The sequence below is a fragment of the Monodelphis domestica genome, chromosome 7 (assembly GCF_027887165.1).
Source record: "Monodelphis domestica isolate mMonDom1 chromosome 7, mMonDom1.pri, whole genome shotgun sequence".
Taxonomy (NCBI): Eukaryota; Metazoa; Chordata; class Mammalia; order Didelphimorphia; family Didelphidae; genus Monodelphis; species Monodelphis domestica.
In genome coordinates, this window is record NC_077233.1 from 222531699 (window position 1) to 222549804 (window position 18106).

The following is an 18106-nucleotide window of genomic DNA, read 5'->3' on the forward strand; positions in this document are numbered from 1 at the left end:
CTCTTCTTCCTTAGAACTAATACTTAGTATTGATTACAAGTAAGTGTTAAAAAAAGAGCTCCAGAGAGGCAGAGGACTAATAGAGCCAGATGTTGTATTTGTTGTTGGATGTTCAGGGCCTTCCTTGACAGTATATTTTTTTTGTCTTACAAATTAAGAGGAGGGATTTTCCTAAAATGAGCTAACTAGAAGCAGCAGGCCTATTTTAAAATGGAAAACTGGTTAGTGCCTCATATTCAGTGCTGAGGTCCATTTTTTTTCTCCCTTCTGAGCTTAGCATAAACCCCAGCATCCTCCAAAGTTTTATTTGGCCATTCTAACATGCAGGAAATAAAGCTACAACCCAGAATTATCTCTGGGTCTATGTGCCAAATACTCCAATCCTTATAAACCCAACTTTAGTTGACATGGACACTTCCAAAGGAGGAACAGCTTCTCACAGATACCATTCTGTGTATGTCCAACTCAAAAGTCTCCAAAGATCTTCTTTTGCGTCTGGGATAAAATACAAAATCATCTGCTTGGCATTCAAAGTCCTTTATATTTGGGCTCCCACCTTCCTTTTCAGATTTATTTCAAGTGATTCTCTTTAATACTTTCTACCTTCCATCAACATTGGTCTACTTACTGTTCCCTGAACTTGGCATTCCAGCTCCTACTTCATTGTGTTTTGGTGTGCCCAATTTGGCCTCTGCTCACCATCATCTCTCAAAATCCTTTTTCTGTGCCACCTCCTGCAGATGCCACCTGTTATGGGACCCTTTTTATTTTAGTTTTTGTATTCCCATTATCTTGCACATAGAAGGCACTGAATAAATCTTTATTAGGTTGAATTGAATTAAACTCTTAGTAATGGTGTGATCCTGGGAAAGTCATTTAATTCCTCTAAATCTCAGTTTTCTCATATTTAAATGAAAGGGTTCATTCACCTCCAGTAGCTCTTCCAACTCTAAAGCTGTGACTCTATGACTTAATAAGTAGTCCTTAATAATAATGATGATGACAATAACCATAATGGTTAGCATCCAGTGCCTAGCATGTTTTGTTGTTGTTGAATCATTTTAGTTACGTCTAACTATTTGTGACTCTGTTTGGGGTTTTCATGGTAAAGATGCTGGAGCAGTTTGCAATTTCCTTTTCTAGCTCATTTTTATAGATGAGAAAACTGAGGCAAACAAGGTTAAATTACATGCCCAGGGTCACACAATTAGGAAGTATCTGAGACCAGGTTTGAACTCAAGAAGATTAGTCTTCCTGATTCTAGGCTGGGCTCTCTTTATTGAATTGAATTTACATAGTACTTATTGTCAGGATCAGTGCTAATAAGTGCTTTATAAATATTATCCTCTACTATAATGGAGATAATAATAGCACTTTCCTTCCAGGGTTGTTGTGAGGATCAAACTATATAATACACTTTGTAGGTCTTAAAGTGCTATATAAAAGCTAACTATTATTGGGAGGACAGTAAAAGGGAAGAACCTGGGTGATTCAGTGGACTGAGAGCCAAGCCTAGAGAGGGGAGATCCTGAGTTCAAATCTAGCCTCAGACATTTCCTAGCTGTGTGACTCTGGGCAAGTCACTTAACCCTATTGCCTAGCTTTTACTGCTCTTTTGCCTTTGAATAAATGCACAGTATTGATCCTAAGACAGTAGGGATTTTTAAGAAGTAGGATAGCAGAACTTATCTCCCTCCACCAGAGATTGGGTTCATGATGCCCAAAACAAATTAATTATACTAGGCACCATTCGAAATACAAAATTGCTGCTGAATAGTAAAGAAGCCCTGAAGGTAGCTAACATTTGTTTACAACATCTGGAGAAAGAGAACAGATGACATAGGATGCTACCTAGCTCCTGACAGAGAAGCAGTGGGTTAAATGTGCAGAATGATACATATTTTTGGACATGGCCAATAAAGGAATCTGTTTTTCTTTTATATATATATATATATATATATTTGTTAGAAGGGTTATGTTTCTCTCTCTTTTTTTTAAATGTGTATGTGGGTAGATTCAAGGAAAAAAATGCTTAATATTAGACATTTAGAAATATTTTTATCAATTGGAGAATGGCTGAACAAATTGTGGTATATGTTGGTAATACTATTGTGCTCAAAGGAATAATAAAGTGGAGGAATTCCATGGAGACTGAACAACCTCCAGGAAGTGATGCGGAGCGAGAGGAGCAGAACCAGGAAAATATTGTACACAGAGACTGATAGACTGTGGTACAATCGAACGTGATGGACTTCTCCATTAATGGATTTATGATGTCCCTGAACAATCTGCAGGGATCTATGAGAAAAACACTATCCACAAGCAGAGGACAAACTGTGGGAGTAAAAACACCGAAGAAAAGCAACTGCTTGACTACAGGGGTTGAGGGGACATGTCTGAGGAGAGACTCTAAATGAACACTCTAATGCAAATACCAACAACATGGAAATGGGTTCGAATCAAGAACACATGTGATACCCAGTGGAATCTCGTGTCAGCTATGGGAGAGGTGGGGGGGGGGGGATGATCTTTGTCTCTAATGAATAATGTTTGGAAATAATCAAATAAAATATTGTTTAAAATATTTTTAAAACACTATACATATATATATATGTGTGTATATTTGAGAGCCCATACTTTCTAATTTATGGCCCTGGAATTAATGCCTGTTTAGTTTGTTTCTCTGTGGTTGAGCCCGCTCTCTGAGCTAGTTGTAGTTAAAGGAAAAAAACATATGATTTGTTACTTACCTTCAAGGAGATTACTCTCTGGTTGGGGAGACCAGAGCTGTGCACACAGAACAATTAGAGAAGTATATTTAATAAAGTTCCAAGATGAATAGAGTTGAGTGCCAAAATGTATGGTACAGATAATAAGGGTGGGGAGGCATGTTATTTGAGAGTTTTTAAAGACATGTGCCACTAATTGCATTAAAATCCCCAAGAGATTATTGTTGGATTCAACTTGGAAAACAGTTTTTATTCTTGCAGGTCAATTTATTCTACATGCCAGCATTAGGAAAAAAAAGAAGAAAAAAAGAAAAGGCCAGTGTCTTTTAATGCCATTAAATTCCTGAGAAATAGGAAGGGATTGGGTTTTGTTTGAAAGGATGTGGAGAGTGGAAAAATAGTTATTCAGCCGGGGAAAAGTCAGGAGAGTTGGCTGATAGGACATGTTTTAATTTACTTTTGATGGGCTAGAACTCTAAATTCTTGCTGGCTTATTTCTTTCACAGTTATTAGTTGTGGGGGCATGTGGTGCATTAGGGTTTCATCTTTAGGAAAAATGGGTCTAACAGGCATTTCCTTTAAATGAGGCTGTCAGAGGGCATTACCTGTGTTAAAAGAAAAGGCTTTTGTCATTTATAGTACAAGCCAGAATTCCTCTGTTGCTCATTCACCCTCTGTTTTAGGCTGTGTCTGGGTAGGCAGTGAATTAGGGAAAAGAGAAATCCTTGAGATAATTGAATTAGGAGAGAAAGCCAGTTCCAGTGATTCAGGAACTTCTAGAGGCCCAGAGTTCAGTGCCATCTTAATTTACTTTGTCTATTAAATTACCTTTTAAATTACTTTGTTGGGGTGTTCAGAGAAGACTAGAACTCCTAGTGGGAGAGTTTGCCAAGCCCTTTTCAGGCTGCTTCTCTACCATTGATGTTCAGTTTTTCATCCCTCTTCCCATTCAACTCTCCCCAATTCAATGCTGCCTACAGCTCCAAGAAGCTGTAGCATGCACAGTAGCCACACCCTGGTAAAGCCATTTTGACAGATGGGCTAAATCAGGTTGAAGGTAATGGACAGGCTTCAAACCCATCAGTGACTTAAGAGGATGTCTACCCCAAGCATGTGAAGACTTCTCTTTGAGGAATGAGTGGATGAAAACAATTTGTTTCAAGCACCATGAAAGTGACTGAAACATGCTCTGTGGAGCACATAAAAGAAGCCAAGGTCATCCACTGCATCCTGGGTCATCACCAGTCATCCTGGCTTTGGATTTGCCACTGGACTGAGAAGACTCTGGAAGGGAAGGTGAGGCTATGACTTTGTGCAACTCTGCCTCACTTAAATCCAATTCATGAGCAAGTCAAGACATCACCCTGTGATGTCACTGGTTCACAAAGGAGGAATAACAGTAACACTTGATACAGTGTCAAGCCAGATAAAGTTGTGTAAAATTTTTTTTCTCCATATCAGGTTTCACTTGGAGATTCTAACTACCTACTTAATTTTATCTTTGAAGAGAGAATGAATGTGTAACTGGGCAGCCCTTACTTTGATCATGGAGATCTATGGTTCTATTTCATGGGGTCTGTGGGTTTAGATGAGGAAAAAATTACATCTTTAGTTTTCATATTGCCTCCCCATTAGGCTGGGAGTTCCTGAGAGGAGGGACTGTCTCTTGCCTTTCTCTGTATCTCTGTCACTTAACTTGATGCCTGGCACATAGTGGTCACTTAATAAATGCTTACTGACTTATTAATCTCTAGCTGAAGCTTAGCATTTCTTTTAGTTAAGAAATTTTAAAACTATTATTATGAGAAAGGATTTGTAGTCTCAGTAGAGTCCATGATACACACAAAAAAGGTTAATATCAAAGATGATATACAAATTCAACTTGTCCAAGTCAAGCTCTGGAGAGAGTAGGAGGAACTATATGCCTGGGGAGGGAAAAGTTAGTTAGAAGATAATTTATTTGTTTAAAAAAAATTCCATTATTAAAATTTTTTAATTGTTTTTGTATTACATTTTTGGTTCTCCTCCCACCCTCTGCTTATAATAATGAGGGGGAAATGGGCAAAAATAACTGATACAATCACATATACAACATTCTGTCCTCATTACTCCCTGCTTCTCTATCAAGAGGAGGAAGGTTCTTTTCATTGATTATCTGGGACCAAGAATGCTGTCCACCATTATTCAGAAATAACCTTCCTTTTAATATTATGGTGGTTGTGTATATTGTTCTCCTGGTTCTACGGACATCATTCTGTATCAGTTCTAGTCTGCCATTATTTCTCTGAATTCCCCATGTTTGACATTTCTTAGTACACAATATTGTTCATTACATTACATGGTATGTGCTTCAGTCAGCTCAAGATGCCAATTATTATATTTCAGTGTGAGCAGTTATACTTCATAACAATTGGTAAATACTATAAATTAAGGCTTTGATTTATTATTCTGTTGTCTAGACTTAAGAAAGTGATGGAGAAAATGTCTATAATGTAGATTAAGCTTAAAAGTATGTAATGTCTACATTCTCCCCCCTAGAGAATTGGTTGTTAATCATTTACCAGCACATGTCATTTATGTTCATTGGATCATTACTTTAAATAAGATTAGTGCCATTTATAAACAGGTCCACTAAAAAAATAACTCAAGGAGGCAGCTGGGTGGCTCAGTGAATTGAGAGCCAGGCCTAGAGATGGGAAGTCCTAGGTTCAAATCTCATCTCAGACACTTTCTAGCTGTGTGACCCTGGACAATCAATTAACTCCCAATTTCTTTTGCCTTGGAATTAAAACTTAATAAAGGGACCACAATATATTTTCCTATCAACTTTTTAGCCAGCAAACATACAAAGGATATATAAAATCATTGGATGTTAGAGATGGAGATGATAACAGAAGCCACTCAGTTCAATAGAAGAAACTGAGGCTCACAGAGGTTGTTATTTTCTTGAGGTCATAAAACTTCATGGCAGTTAGGAAATGACAAGAACCCAAAGGAAACTAGAAAGAAAAACTAATATCCTGGATTGTGAAGAAGGTAATGAAAAAAAAAACACTTTTGATCATCAAAAGCAAAATAAAAAATAGTACATTCACTGTGTAAGAAATTGTACCATGGTGTTTCTTGGCTCTAAGCTATTTGTATCAGTTAGCACCTCAGGACAACTCATGTAGCATGTTTTCTGGAAGGGAAAAATATTCTCAACTTTTAACTGGTGAGCAAATGTTTCCAAGAATTATTTTTTAAACCAGTTAGGACAGGAAATAAGCTAACCTTAGTATTTTATAGTATGCATTTCCTACCTAAGGATTTTAGCAGCCCTCGAAAGCTCAATAGTCTTTGGAATGATTTAGTGACACCTCTTTTGTATGATTCAAGTAGTCATACAAAAACAACACTAGGTAGTTCTTATCCTTTTAAAGGCTTTGCTTATTTACATATATTTGTAAAGGGAAGGAATTTGCATCTCACTCTGTTTCTGTAAAACTAACAAGATGTAATAAGTAGCATGTGACTTTTTTCTCTGTTCTTTTTGGGACACTTCATCTTCATCTCCCCTCTTCCAGACTTTGCATTAGCTGTTCCCTATAACTGGCATTCATTCCTCCATCAACTCAGCCTCCTAGAGTGCTTCTGTTCCTTCAAGATGCAGCTCAAGTACCACATTCTATTTAAAATCTTCCCTGTTGCTCTCAACTACTACTATCTTCTGTCTCCAACAGACTTATATTTAATTAATTTGTATTTATTCTCTATATTTATTCTATCTTTATATACCTATGTCATTATCTCACCCCTCCCTCCTTTCAGAATAGCAATTACATTGGACCTTATTTTATATAAAACTCAACACACAAGAATTCAAGTATATGTAAAAAAATTGAGGTAGAAAAATATGGAAAATTAAAAGTTTTACACACTATGAGCCATTTCCCCCAGTGGCATAGAGTCTCCCAGCAGTTTGCCAAATCACACACATTCTCGTTCTGAGAAGCAGTAATGTAAGTCATTATATTGTTTTGCCCCAAACATTAATTCTCCTGTCAGTTTTTGTCCAGACTTCTCCCCTGTAACAAGTTGTGTCTGTGTCAAAGAAGGGCTTTTCTTTGTCTCATTAATGCTATTTAGTTATTAATAATGGCTCCAAAATAACAAGTGATGCTGGTAGCTCTCATAAGCCTAAGAAAAGTTGTAAAATGCCTAGGTGTGTTTATATGAGAAATATTTATTAAATAATCATGTGCAATTTTCAGATTATATAAAGGCTCTTGAAAAGTACTGGTTGAGTAAGGTACTACTACATTTAATTTGTTGTAGTTGTATCCTCAACATCTAGCACAGTAGCACACAGTAGGTGCTTAATAAATGCTTATCTCTTGACTGATATGACCTTGGACAAGACACTTCCTCCATGGGCCTTAGTTCTATAAAAATAGGAACTTGTCCTAGATAATCTCCAAGATTCCTTAAGTCTCATAGCCTACAGTTCTATGAATTATATGAGGGTGGAACAGAAACCACCTAAGGCCCCATCACCCCAAAAAGTGTGTTTATTGGTGAGTTTTGTTTTTAACATCATAGCTATTTCTATAGAACCCTCTCTTAGAGAAATATAGTTAAGAAAAAATAACCAATAAAACCTTTATGTATGATAGCATATGTGATACTCCTTGTCTTGCTATCTCTCTGTTGAGTGTTGGGAGGAAGGTTCAACCAATAGTACAGGGGTGAGGGCAGGCACCTGGGTAACTCAGTGGAGTGAGAGTAGGAAGTCTTGGATTCAAATATGGCCTCTGACACTTCCTAAGCAATTCACTTAACCCCAATTGCCTAGTCATTTACCTCTCTCCTAACTTGGAACCAGCACTTAGTATCAGTTGTAAATCAGAAAATAAAGATCTTAAAAAAAAAAGGCAACAGCACTCTAGAACTTTGATTGGTCAGTGTATTTAATTTGAATCCTGTTGTCTTTTAGTTTTATTTTCTTTTACATTATTGTAATCATTGTGTAAATTGCTGTGGTTCTGCTATCTACCCTCTATGTCAAACCTTTCCTTGTTTCTCACTCTCTCTCTTTTTTCTTTTCTTATGGAACACTTATTATTTCATTACATTCATATGCTATGATTTGGTCAGTCATTCTCTTAAAAAAAAAAGGGCATCTGTGACTTCTTAGGAGACATATTTACTCATCTTATTTCATAGTTCAACAAACGTCTCACTACTAATTTTGATTCTATCTGTACCAACTCATTGTTGGATGAATTTAGAGCCTGTGCAGTCCAATTTGTGCCCTGTTTCTTCAGCCAATTCCCCATGTAAATTTAGAAAATAAGACATATAAGCTGCTTAATTTGCACAATGCATCCATTTCATGTGCTCTGTTCATGTTAACTATAGTATAATGTCAGTTGGTTGAATGAGCATGTTAAGCATTGCATGTATTTAAACGCTAGCTAGAACAGTTCTAAATTTAATATCATTATGCTTATTTAAGTTTGCCCTACCAGAGTTGGAACAACTTTTTGTTTTGTTTTGTTTCTTAATTAAAACAATGAACAGCCAATTTATTAATAAATAATGGCCAATATCACAGTTTAATGAGGCAAACGAGTTGCCCAGAGTTACACAGCTAGTAACTAAGTGGCTCTTTACTTAAAAATTTAAAGAAGTATAATTTCTCAAATATGTATATAACTATAATTCAAATATATTTTATTTTCTAGTGACATATTTGATGCCATGTTTCCTGTCACTCATATTGCTGGAGAAACAGTCATACTGCAAGGTAATTTTCACCTTGTACTTTTCCTGGTTGAGAGACGGTGTCTACAAGGATTTCATCGTTTTGTTCTGTTTTGATAAAAAATAGAAGAAAATCATTTGTGCATTACAGAATTTATTAAATGTGACCTTAAACCAGTGTACTTAGCAAAGTGTTATGACTGTTCACAAGTTTCTCTATTTGCTAAGAATTCCATATCAAGAAGAACTGGAATATTGCTTTTAAATGGCATGAGCAGTTATTTTGGACATTTCATTTAGCATGGGGTACTGGTCCATGCTTGTAATTTCATGAACTAGCAGATTCTGATTCTTGAGATTCAATTGAGCTTGAGAGTTTCGAGCTGTAATAAGTTAAGCCAATAGGGTCATTGCACTAAAACCAGTACCAGTATGGTGAAGGTTATGTTATGTAAGGAGGGACAAACTAGCATGAGTCAGAAACAGAGCAGAAGAATGCTGTGCTGATCAGTAGTAGGGATGGACTGTGAGTAATCCCTAAATGTTCAGTGTGGGTCAGATAACTTGGAGACCCAACAAAAGGAAAGAAAGAAAGGGGCAAAGAAAGGAGGAGAGAGACACACACACACAAAGACAGAGACAGAGAAACAGAGGTGGAGAGGGGAAAAGAGAGGGAAATGAGGAAGAGGGAAGAAAAGGAAAGAAGAAAGGAGGGAAGAAAAAAGGAAAGAAATAATAAAAAATGCTATTTAACAAGATACATATAATTTACATGTTTTTAACTTTCTCAATTCTCTGTTATCTTAAAAAAATTTTTTTTTGTCTATCCAGGAGATGAAGGTGATAATTTCTATGTCATTGATCAAGGAGAAGTTGATGTAAGTATTTGTATTAACCTCCAGAAAATATCACCACTGTTTACTCATGCTTTAAAAAACAAATAAACAACTCGCACATTCTGTTTTGGAATCAATACTAAGTATCAATTCCAAGGCAAAGGGGTGATAAAAGCTCAGCAACTGGGGCTAAATGACTTTCCCAGGGTCACACCTAGCTGTCCCTTGTTCAGGCTTTTTGTTGACTTTAACTTCACCGATCAAATCTTATTGCTGGCCTTTATTTAGCTTATTAGAAACCCCTATCTGTGTGGTATATTTATCATTTGTTTTTTTATGTTGACTCTAATCTCCACACTGTATATCATTTAGATTAATATCACTTGTTTTCACTAGTCTTTCATTTTTTCAGAAGTCCTGATTAACCATCAGGGGCCTCAGTTTCTTCATCGGTAAAATGAAGAGATTGGTCTAGATGGTTTCTTCAAGCTCTAGATCTATGATTTTTATGATCATTTTAATAAAATCTCAGAAAGCATGTTATCTCTTATCAGAAAGACATCCTATTGTTTGCTTTCTCCATCCTTCTTATACTTTGGGCCTCTGGCAAGGCCTTAATAATAGAAAGCTTACTAGAAAGTTGCCAACTTGAAGTGCCTTTTGAGAAATCCTCCCAAGGATGATTCCAAACATTTCTTTCTTCCCTCAAGTTTCTGTTTTCCCCCCATTACAAGAACCATTCTCTCAGACTCTTAATTTATTGAGATAATGGAGGTCATCTACTGGAAGCTTCCTCTGCTTCCCTTTTTCATGTCAGCTCCTCACTCCTCTCTACTCATCCTCTTCTTCTTTCTGCCTATCTCTGAAGAACACGTGCCCTTTCTTGCCAAGGATACCTCCTCTCTTTGCACCAATAATTCCATCATCTCCAGGGCTTGTCCCATCAATCATTCTTTCAATCATTTTCAGCCTCTCTTTATCTATTGGCTCAGATTTACCCCTTCTTTAAACCCTTATTTTGACCCTGCCATCCCCTCAAACTATTGTCTTATATCTCTCCTCTCTTTCACTGTCAGCCTCCTGGAAAGATTGTCAACATTGATAGCTTCCACTTTCTTATCACTCACTCCTCAATCATCTACAATCTCTCTTTTGACCTCAAAATTCAACCCAAGCTACTCTTTTCAAGGTTATCAGCATTCTCTTAAGTGTTAAATCCAATGGTCTTTTCTGAGGCCTCATTTTCCTTAACCTCCCTATGGTTTTTTATATTGTTGACCATTCCTTCCTTTGGAACACTCTCTCCTTTCTTGGCTTCCATGATGGTTTTCTCTGCTTGGTTTTCATCCTATCTATTTAATCTCTCCTTCTCAGTCTTTGTTGATTCACCATCCATCTCCTATTTCCTTAGAATGGATTTTTCCCAAGGCTCTTGACCTGACAGTTGCTTGTTTCTCAGAAGGGTGCCCTATACAACTTCTTTTTTCAAAAAAACCCTGTCTTAGAATCAATTCCAAGTATTATAATCAAGACAGAAAAGCATTAAAAGCTAGACAATTGGGATTAAGAGACTTGCCCAAGGTCACACAGCTAGGAAGTATCCGAACTCAGATTGGAACCCAGGACCTCCCATCTCCAGGCCTGGTTTCTATCCAGTGAGCCACTTAGCTGCTTCTTTCTCCCTCTTTTCTAGCACAATATTCAGTTGTGTACATGTTATATACCTGAGGGCAGAAAATGTTTCATCTTTTGCTTTTATATGCCCAGACCTGAGAGTAGTACTTTTTGTACATTGTAGCTTTTGATAAATGCTTCTTGAATCCAACAGAGAAACAAAATTGCAAGTTATGCCAAGAGGTCAATTTTCTCCCAAAAATGTCATCTTCACAATAAGTATCCACCTCCGTTCTTCCTGGCAGATCATTGGAAACTCAAAAGATTTTCTCATTTGCTATCATATACTCTTCTTTTTGGTTTTGCCACTGTTGGTGCCATGAAGCTAGCTGATTCTGAAGTTTGTCTTAGTACCGAACCCTCCTGCAACCCCAAATGCTAGCATAGTTAACAGATTTGATGGGCTGCATTCTCCCTTCACGAATGGCACTGTAGAACTCTGTGTCACCCAGTGAGTTTGTCTCTGGGCTATTTAAAGGATTTTTTCTTCTCACTGAACTGCAGGCAGCAGTTTGCAGCTATTTTAGTGAAAGTTATTACATTAAAAAAAACTTTCTTAGCAGTTTGTTCGTGTCAAATTGACCGTCTAATTGTAGTCTTTCTGGGAACTGAAAAAACCTTACACTCTGCCTCTGGAAGTGTATTACTTACACAGGAAATCCTTCTGACTCACTGCTCCTATCTTGCTGGCAAAATGTACATGTTAAGGTTGTTGCATCAGAAAATTAAAAGATAGAGCCACCCCCTCACCGTTTAATGAACATTTCCACCTAAGAAAATATCAATTTATTAACTTTGAGATTTCTGAGGCAGATTTTTAGTGCTGGCTGAAAAAAACTTGCATTGGGTTTGGATCTCTCTATTTGCAAGAAACTGAGGCATGAAAAAGCTTGCTCATCAAGTTGCCTACAACCACAGGAAGTCTGTGGTGGATCTAGGATTAGAAGGCATAACTTCCTGGTTTCTTGTCTTGTGCTCAAACCACTTGACCACATATTCATCTCCTACTGGTAAAGCATTTTTAAAAAATGATACATGGAATGGGCAACAGAAACTACAAACATGGAGAAGTACAAATATTCAACTGGACATTCGATGTGAGAGAATGGGAATAATCTTCCCAAAAGTCTATGGATGGAACATGATATTGACAGACTTTTATGAGGCTTTGTGTTGCAGGAGATATAGAAGTAGAAGAAATAGTTTCTCTCCCTTAAAGATCTTAAAATTTGCTTGGAGGGACAGTGTATATGAAATGACAAGAAGAGCTAAAGACAGATTTACTGAATGATGAATTGTGTGGTCAAGTTGCAGAATGGTACAGGAAAGCTAAAGGAAGGAGATCAGAGAGGGTTGCCATCTTCAGGGAAGTTTTCATGGAAGAAAAGAGTCCCAAATTCTAAACCTCCATTTTCTCTCAAGTCAGTTTTTAGCTCCCAAGAGGTAGCAGAAACAACACTGTATACCTGGAATGGGGAAATTTAGGTTTAAATTCCTTGATTTCTATTCTTGGCAAGGTTCTGGAACCCATTAAAGGGATACTTTGGGGCAACTTGGTTGCTCAGTGGATAGAGAGCCAGGCCTGGAGATGGGAGGTTCTATGTCCAAATATAGCTTCAAATGCTTCCTAACTGTGTGACCCTGGGCAAGTTACTCAACCCCAGTTGCCTAGCCCTTACCATATTGAAATTCTTAGCAAGAACTCATGGAACCTTCTAGTGAGGTACTAGAGAATCTATGAGCTGCACTGGTGTAGGGATTGCCCACTTTGATACTTGTTTAGTAGTAGTAGTAGTAGTGGTGGTGGTGGTGGTGGTGGTGGTAATAATTGTAGTGCTTTAGAACTGATAGAGTATCAATTCTTAGAAGATAAGGGTTTGGGAGGGGTGCTTTGTGAGAACTTAGAAGGGGAAACTGAGACAATCTGATGGAGTAAAAAGTTGACTTTAGAGTCAGGAAGCTAAAATCCTACCTCCTTCACATATATATTGATTCTATGACCCTGAGTTAGTCATTTTAATCTCTTAGATCCCTTAGCTTACAGTAGAAAGACCTTTCCCCTTCTCAACCCAATCTACATATGGAAATATCTGGTCAATAGAACTTGATGGTGGCTTGGCTTTCAGACAACTGCCAAATGGGAACAACCTTAATTCTACTTTGGCAGGCCTTTTTATGCCCTTAAGTAGCTAGTAAGCCAAGTCAGGATAGTTGGGGACTTTAGGAAAATTGCATTAAAGAAGATTCAGCTTGACTCTTGGGCCAGTCAAATCCCAGGAATAGCGTGAGTAAAGAGAATAGATACTAATCCTATCACACAGTCCAACAAGCATTTAAGTCTGTTATGTGTAAGGACTTATACCAGACCCTCAAGGAGCTGACATTATCAACACCAATCATTGGAGCTTTTCCTTGGTCCTTGAGTTCATAACTCCTCCCTCCAGAAAGACTCTAGAATAAATCTGATAGGTCCTAACTTGGTCCCTAAAGATATTTTCTGTTGTACCTTTTTTCTGTTAAAGATGGTCAAATGATTAGAGTAGTTTCTTATTTCTGTACTACAGCGCTGCAATTACTACTACTACCACCACCACCACCACCACCACCACTACTACAAAAACAATACTACATGTACTCTCATCAAAGTGGGCATCCCCACTACCATTGCAGCTCACAGATCCTCCAGCTTCATGAATTCTTGCTAAGAATTCCATTACCCAGTATCCATTGTTTCTGTTCTTTTACATATTGACAATTATCTGGGCTCATCTTCAAAAGAAAGACTGTAGATGGGCTTTTAAAGCTTGATAGAATCTGCTAGAGCTTTCCCTCCTCTGACACAGCCTAGGTCACCTTTACCACTTGGAGAAACATCCAAATAATACTTAAGTGGAGGATTTTTGTACACGGTGGCTTTTAAAATTCCCTTTCTCCACTAAAAGGATAAAACATTTAAAAGCTTTTTAAAGCTTCATAGAAAAGAACTAACCTTGTTTCCAATCCAGAATTTTTTTTTTAGTCCCCACCTTAAACCCCCCCACTCCAGGGTAGCCACTTGAATTTCCTACCTCATAAAAGGAAGATAATGAATCATGGCTACTGGGCCTTTATGCTTGGTTACTGCTTTGGGAGGATAGGTTTCTAGGAGGCTATTTTCATCTGGTGGAATCCACAGGTGCCACCTCCTACACAAACCTTTTTTGATTCCTTCCAGCTAGTGCTCTCTTCCTCTTGAAACTACTTTGTATATAGTTTAAATTGACTTCTCTGCCTACATGTTGCCTACATGTATCCCTTCAATGGAATTTGACCTCCTTGTGGGCAGGGCTGAGTTTTGCTTCCCTTGGACCTTGCTCATATGCCCATAGTAGGTACTTAGTGCTTGCTGAACTGAATCCTAAAGTCATTAAGGTTATTTTGAATCCCATTTGTATGAAAAAAATCCTAAATGATTCTTATTTGCTGTTCAGCCATTTTTTTAGTCATGTACAACTCTTTGTGACCCTATTTGGGGTTTTCTTGGTAACGATACTGGAGTGGTTTGCCGTGTCCTTCAGCTCATTTTACAAAAGAGGAAACTGAGGCAAGTTTGGACTTGCCTAGGATCACACAGCTAGTAAGAGTCTAAGGCTAGATTTGAACTCAGGAAGATGAGTACTAGATTCCAAGACTGACCCAGCTGGCTGCCCCCTAGTAGGCACATGATGCCAGTAGCAGGTACTTAATATTGGCCGAAATGAATCTTAAGCATTAAGGTTATTTTGAATCCCATCCATGCAAAAATCAGCCTAAGTGATTTTTAGTTCAAGGAAACATACTATTTGAGGAACATGCTTGACCATCCAGAGATATCTTCAAGTTTTTCCAAGTGGGAGGGTTGCTACTACCATTTTTTGTTTGTTTATGTGGTTGTTTTGTCCTTTTTAAAAGTTATTATTATCATTATCACCTAGGGCTTGGTTTGGCCACGTCTGGTTCTGCCTGACGTTAGGGATGATGCCAAAGTTATGAAAATGGTTTCACAGTCCCTTCTTTCAGCTAACTACCTATTCTTGGGTTCCCCTTCTCTTGCATAAATGTGTTACAGCTGGCTTATCTCCAAGAGTGGGGACATGTGGAGGCAATTTCATGAAGGGAAAAAATGAGGTCACTTTCCAGTAACTGGAGTTCTCCAGATATATTGTCTTGGCAGATTCAATCATCCTCCTTCCATCTCTATACTAAAGTTGCTTTTGTACCTGTCTACCCATAAAAGTTGGGTTAACATCAAAGCAGGCCCCCTCTTTGCATTACTTACTGATTACTGACTTGCCAGCATTAGCAATGGCAGCAGAGGGGAAGGGAGCAGGAAGGGAATGGGACCAATGGTATGTTCCACTAGTGTATTCTGACTTCCTGGCTAGAGTCTCAAACTCAGGACCATTATCCATCCTGATGGGACAATCCCACGTCTATGGGAAGTCTGGCAACCTGAGCCACGTAGGAGTTCCAGAATGAATGCATTAGCTCTTCTGGCCTCCATCAATCTAATCACATTTTCCAGCTATGTGATGTACTGAATGCAGGGTAGGGCTCCGGGTGTGGCCCTCTGAAGGAACCATATTCAGAGGCTTCTTACCAATGTGGGATGAACTTAATTTTCAATATAAATAGGAAGGTATGTGTAAATGAATAAGTAATAAAGTAGGAGTGTGGGCAAACGCCACATTGATGGAATCAAAAGGTTCTTTGGATACTCAGTTTGGAACCTGGGATGAAATAAATGGGATCCTGGGTAGTCTATTTGAGTTATGGGGATATATAGTATAATAATTACTGTTATTACTGCTCACGGATATGAAATTGCCTGAGCAGGATAATCTAACCTCCACATTTCACCTCCTGGGCCTTACACAGTTCCTTTTGTTTATTTCTTTCTGTAAATTCACTTTTTCTTTTCAGTGTCAGCAATAAAATAAAATAACCCTTGGAACATGTGACCCAGATTGATGGGAACAGCTAGCCAGAAGCATTTCCAGTGGAGGCTTTCATATGCAACGTGGGAGGTTCCCTAGGATGGCATTTTATGACATTGATGAGCCTCATTTTTATTGTGGGTGAGGGGAGAGAAGGAGCTTGGCATCTGCATAATTGCATCCAATAAAAAGATTTACCTTCCCCCCATTGGTTACCTCTGGGTCTTAAGAAGAATAATGGTCTATTTTCTTTCATGGACCTTGAGGGGGGTGAAGGGAAGTGTTTTTACCTAGTAGGAGAACATTTCTTTTCTTAATGTATCCTCAAAATGGGTTGCTGAAAGGGAGGGAACCCACTTGTGCATACTCCTAAGCTGACCAGAACCACAGGTGAATAAATGCCAAAAAATATCAGCTTAAGTTTAAATTCTGGTTTTCGAGAAAGACACTGGAAATTCCTACTGAGAAGTGTGTTGCCAAGAGCTATAATCCATTTTTTCTAAATATAAAGATATCTTTCTATTTGTTTTATTCATAGAACAGAGCATTCCTACTTTAAAAGGTTGCTCCCATCCACAAATTTTTATGGGTTTAAAAAAAATCAGTTTGTTTAGTGCCCTCTTAGAGGTCTAATTCTTTCTTTAATTGTTTTCAGGCCTTTGTTATTTATAAAAATTGTCTGTGGCACCAGTCTTGTCTTGGTGTAGGGATGCTAAAGAAATAATGAAATGTCTTGAAAGTAAAAATCCCAGAAACAGAGAAAGTTCATCCGATCAAAGCTTTAGAACTAGCAAGCACCTTACAGACCATTTAGGCCAGGGGTGTCAAATTTAACTGCATATTGACTTAGGAAAAAAAACACAAATTAGCATTAGTTATGTTGTATTGCATTAAAAAAAAAATCAAACCTTTCCTAAGTACATTTTAATCCAGTTCAGGCTGCATTAGGGAGTTTTGTAGCCCTGCTAGCCAGAATTTGACATCTTTACTCTCCTTCAACCCCTTTATTTGATGAATGAGACACTGAGGCCCAGAGATGCCAAATAACTTGCCTAAGATCACACAGGTAGTAAGTGATAGAGATGTGAATTTTGAGAACTTAGATCCTCTGACTACAACTCTTCTGAATTTTAACTGATATCAGGATGCAAATTAAAGTCTTTCATTAGGGGCAACTAGGTGGCTCAGTGGCTAGAGAGCCAGACTTAGAGAAAAGAGGTTCTGGGTTCAAATATGAGTTCAGATACTCCCTAGCTATGTGACCATGAATGTTAACACTTTACCTCCATTTTCTGGTCCTTACCAGTCTTTTACTTCAGAATTAATGTACAGTATTGATTCTAAGATAGAAGGTAAGGGTTTTGGGGGGGGTGGAGTCTTTGATACATATGACAAGTCAAGGAAGACGTTTTTCTTTAGCCTCTTTTGCTTCAATGTTCCTCTATTCCTCCATATCTTAGTTTTTTAGTAGATAATTGTGGTAAAACAGCTCCTCTCTACTTGCTTTTTCTATCAGTAATGTTAATTCCTTAAAGGTGAGTATCTCTCCTTCAATGCTCTTGGTGACCTGTAGGTCACATAATATAGCGAGGTATTTCTGTTGATTGAATAATAGAATAATATTAGTTATTCAATCAATAGGTTGTTGACCAATATACTTCTTGGCTCATGACTCAACAAGTATTTATTGAACATACTCATCTAGGTAGCAACCTGGGGACAATGACTGTGGGCAAGTCACTTAATCCTTCTGAGCCTCTGTAAAATGGGGATAGTGATACTCATATTATCTACCTCCTGGGGCTATTGTGAGGAACACATTTGGCAAACACTAAAAAGTGCTGTAGAAATATGAGCTAGTCCAAGACAGCCGGTCAATTAAAAATATTATTACTAGGCACCTTTGTTGGAATTGTACTAGGCACTAGGGATATAAAGATAAAAATAAAATACAGCCTGCCCTCAGGAAGCTTACATTCTATCATGGGAGACAACTTATTCCTAGGAAGGAAGAAAAGAAGCAAGTATTTGTTAAATGCCTACTATGTGCCACACGTTGTGATAAGCACAGATGAGAGAGTTGATATTCAGTGGTGACCATGTGAGTAGAGAAAAGGAGATGGACTTGTAGGATAGTTTGGGGAAGTAGAAATAACAATGTTTGTCA

At 37.9% G+C, this 18106-nt stretch overlaps 1 protein-coding gene across 1 annotated transcript in view; it reads left to right on the plus strand.

Annotated features, from left to right (window-relative positions):
- Nucleotides 1–18106, plus strand: part of PRKAR1B (protein kinase cAMP-dependent type I regulatory subunit beta) — a 264107-nt gene that overhangs the window by 149383 nt on the left and 96618 nt on the right. The window contains exons 5-6 of the mRNA XM_001367311.4: nt 8456–8517; nt 9306–9352. Coding sequence (XP_001367348.4) covers nt 8456–8517; nt 9306–9352 — 109 coding nt within the window. The remainder of the gene's footprint in view (nt 1–8455; nt 8518–9305; nt 9353–18106) is intronic.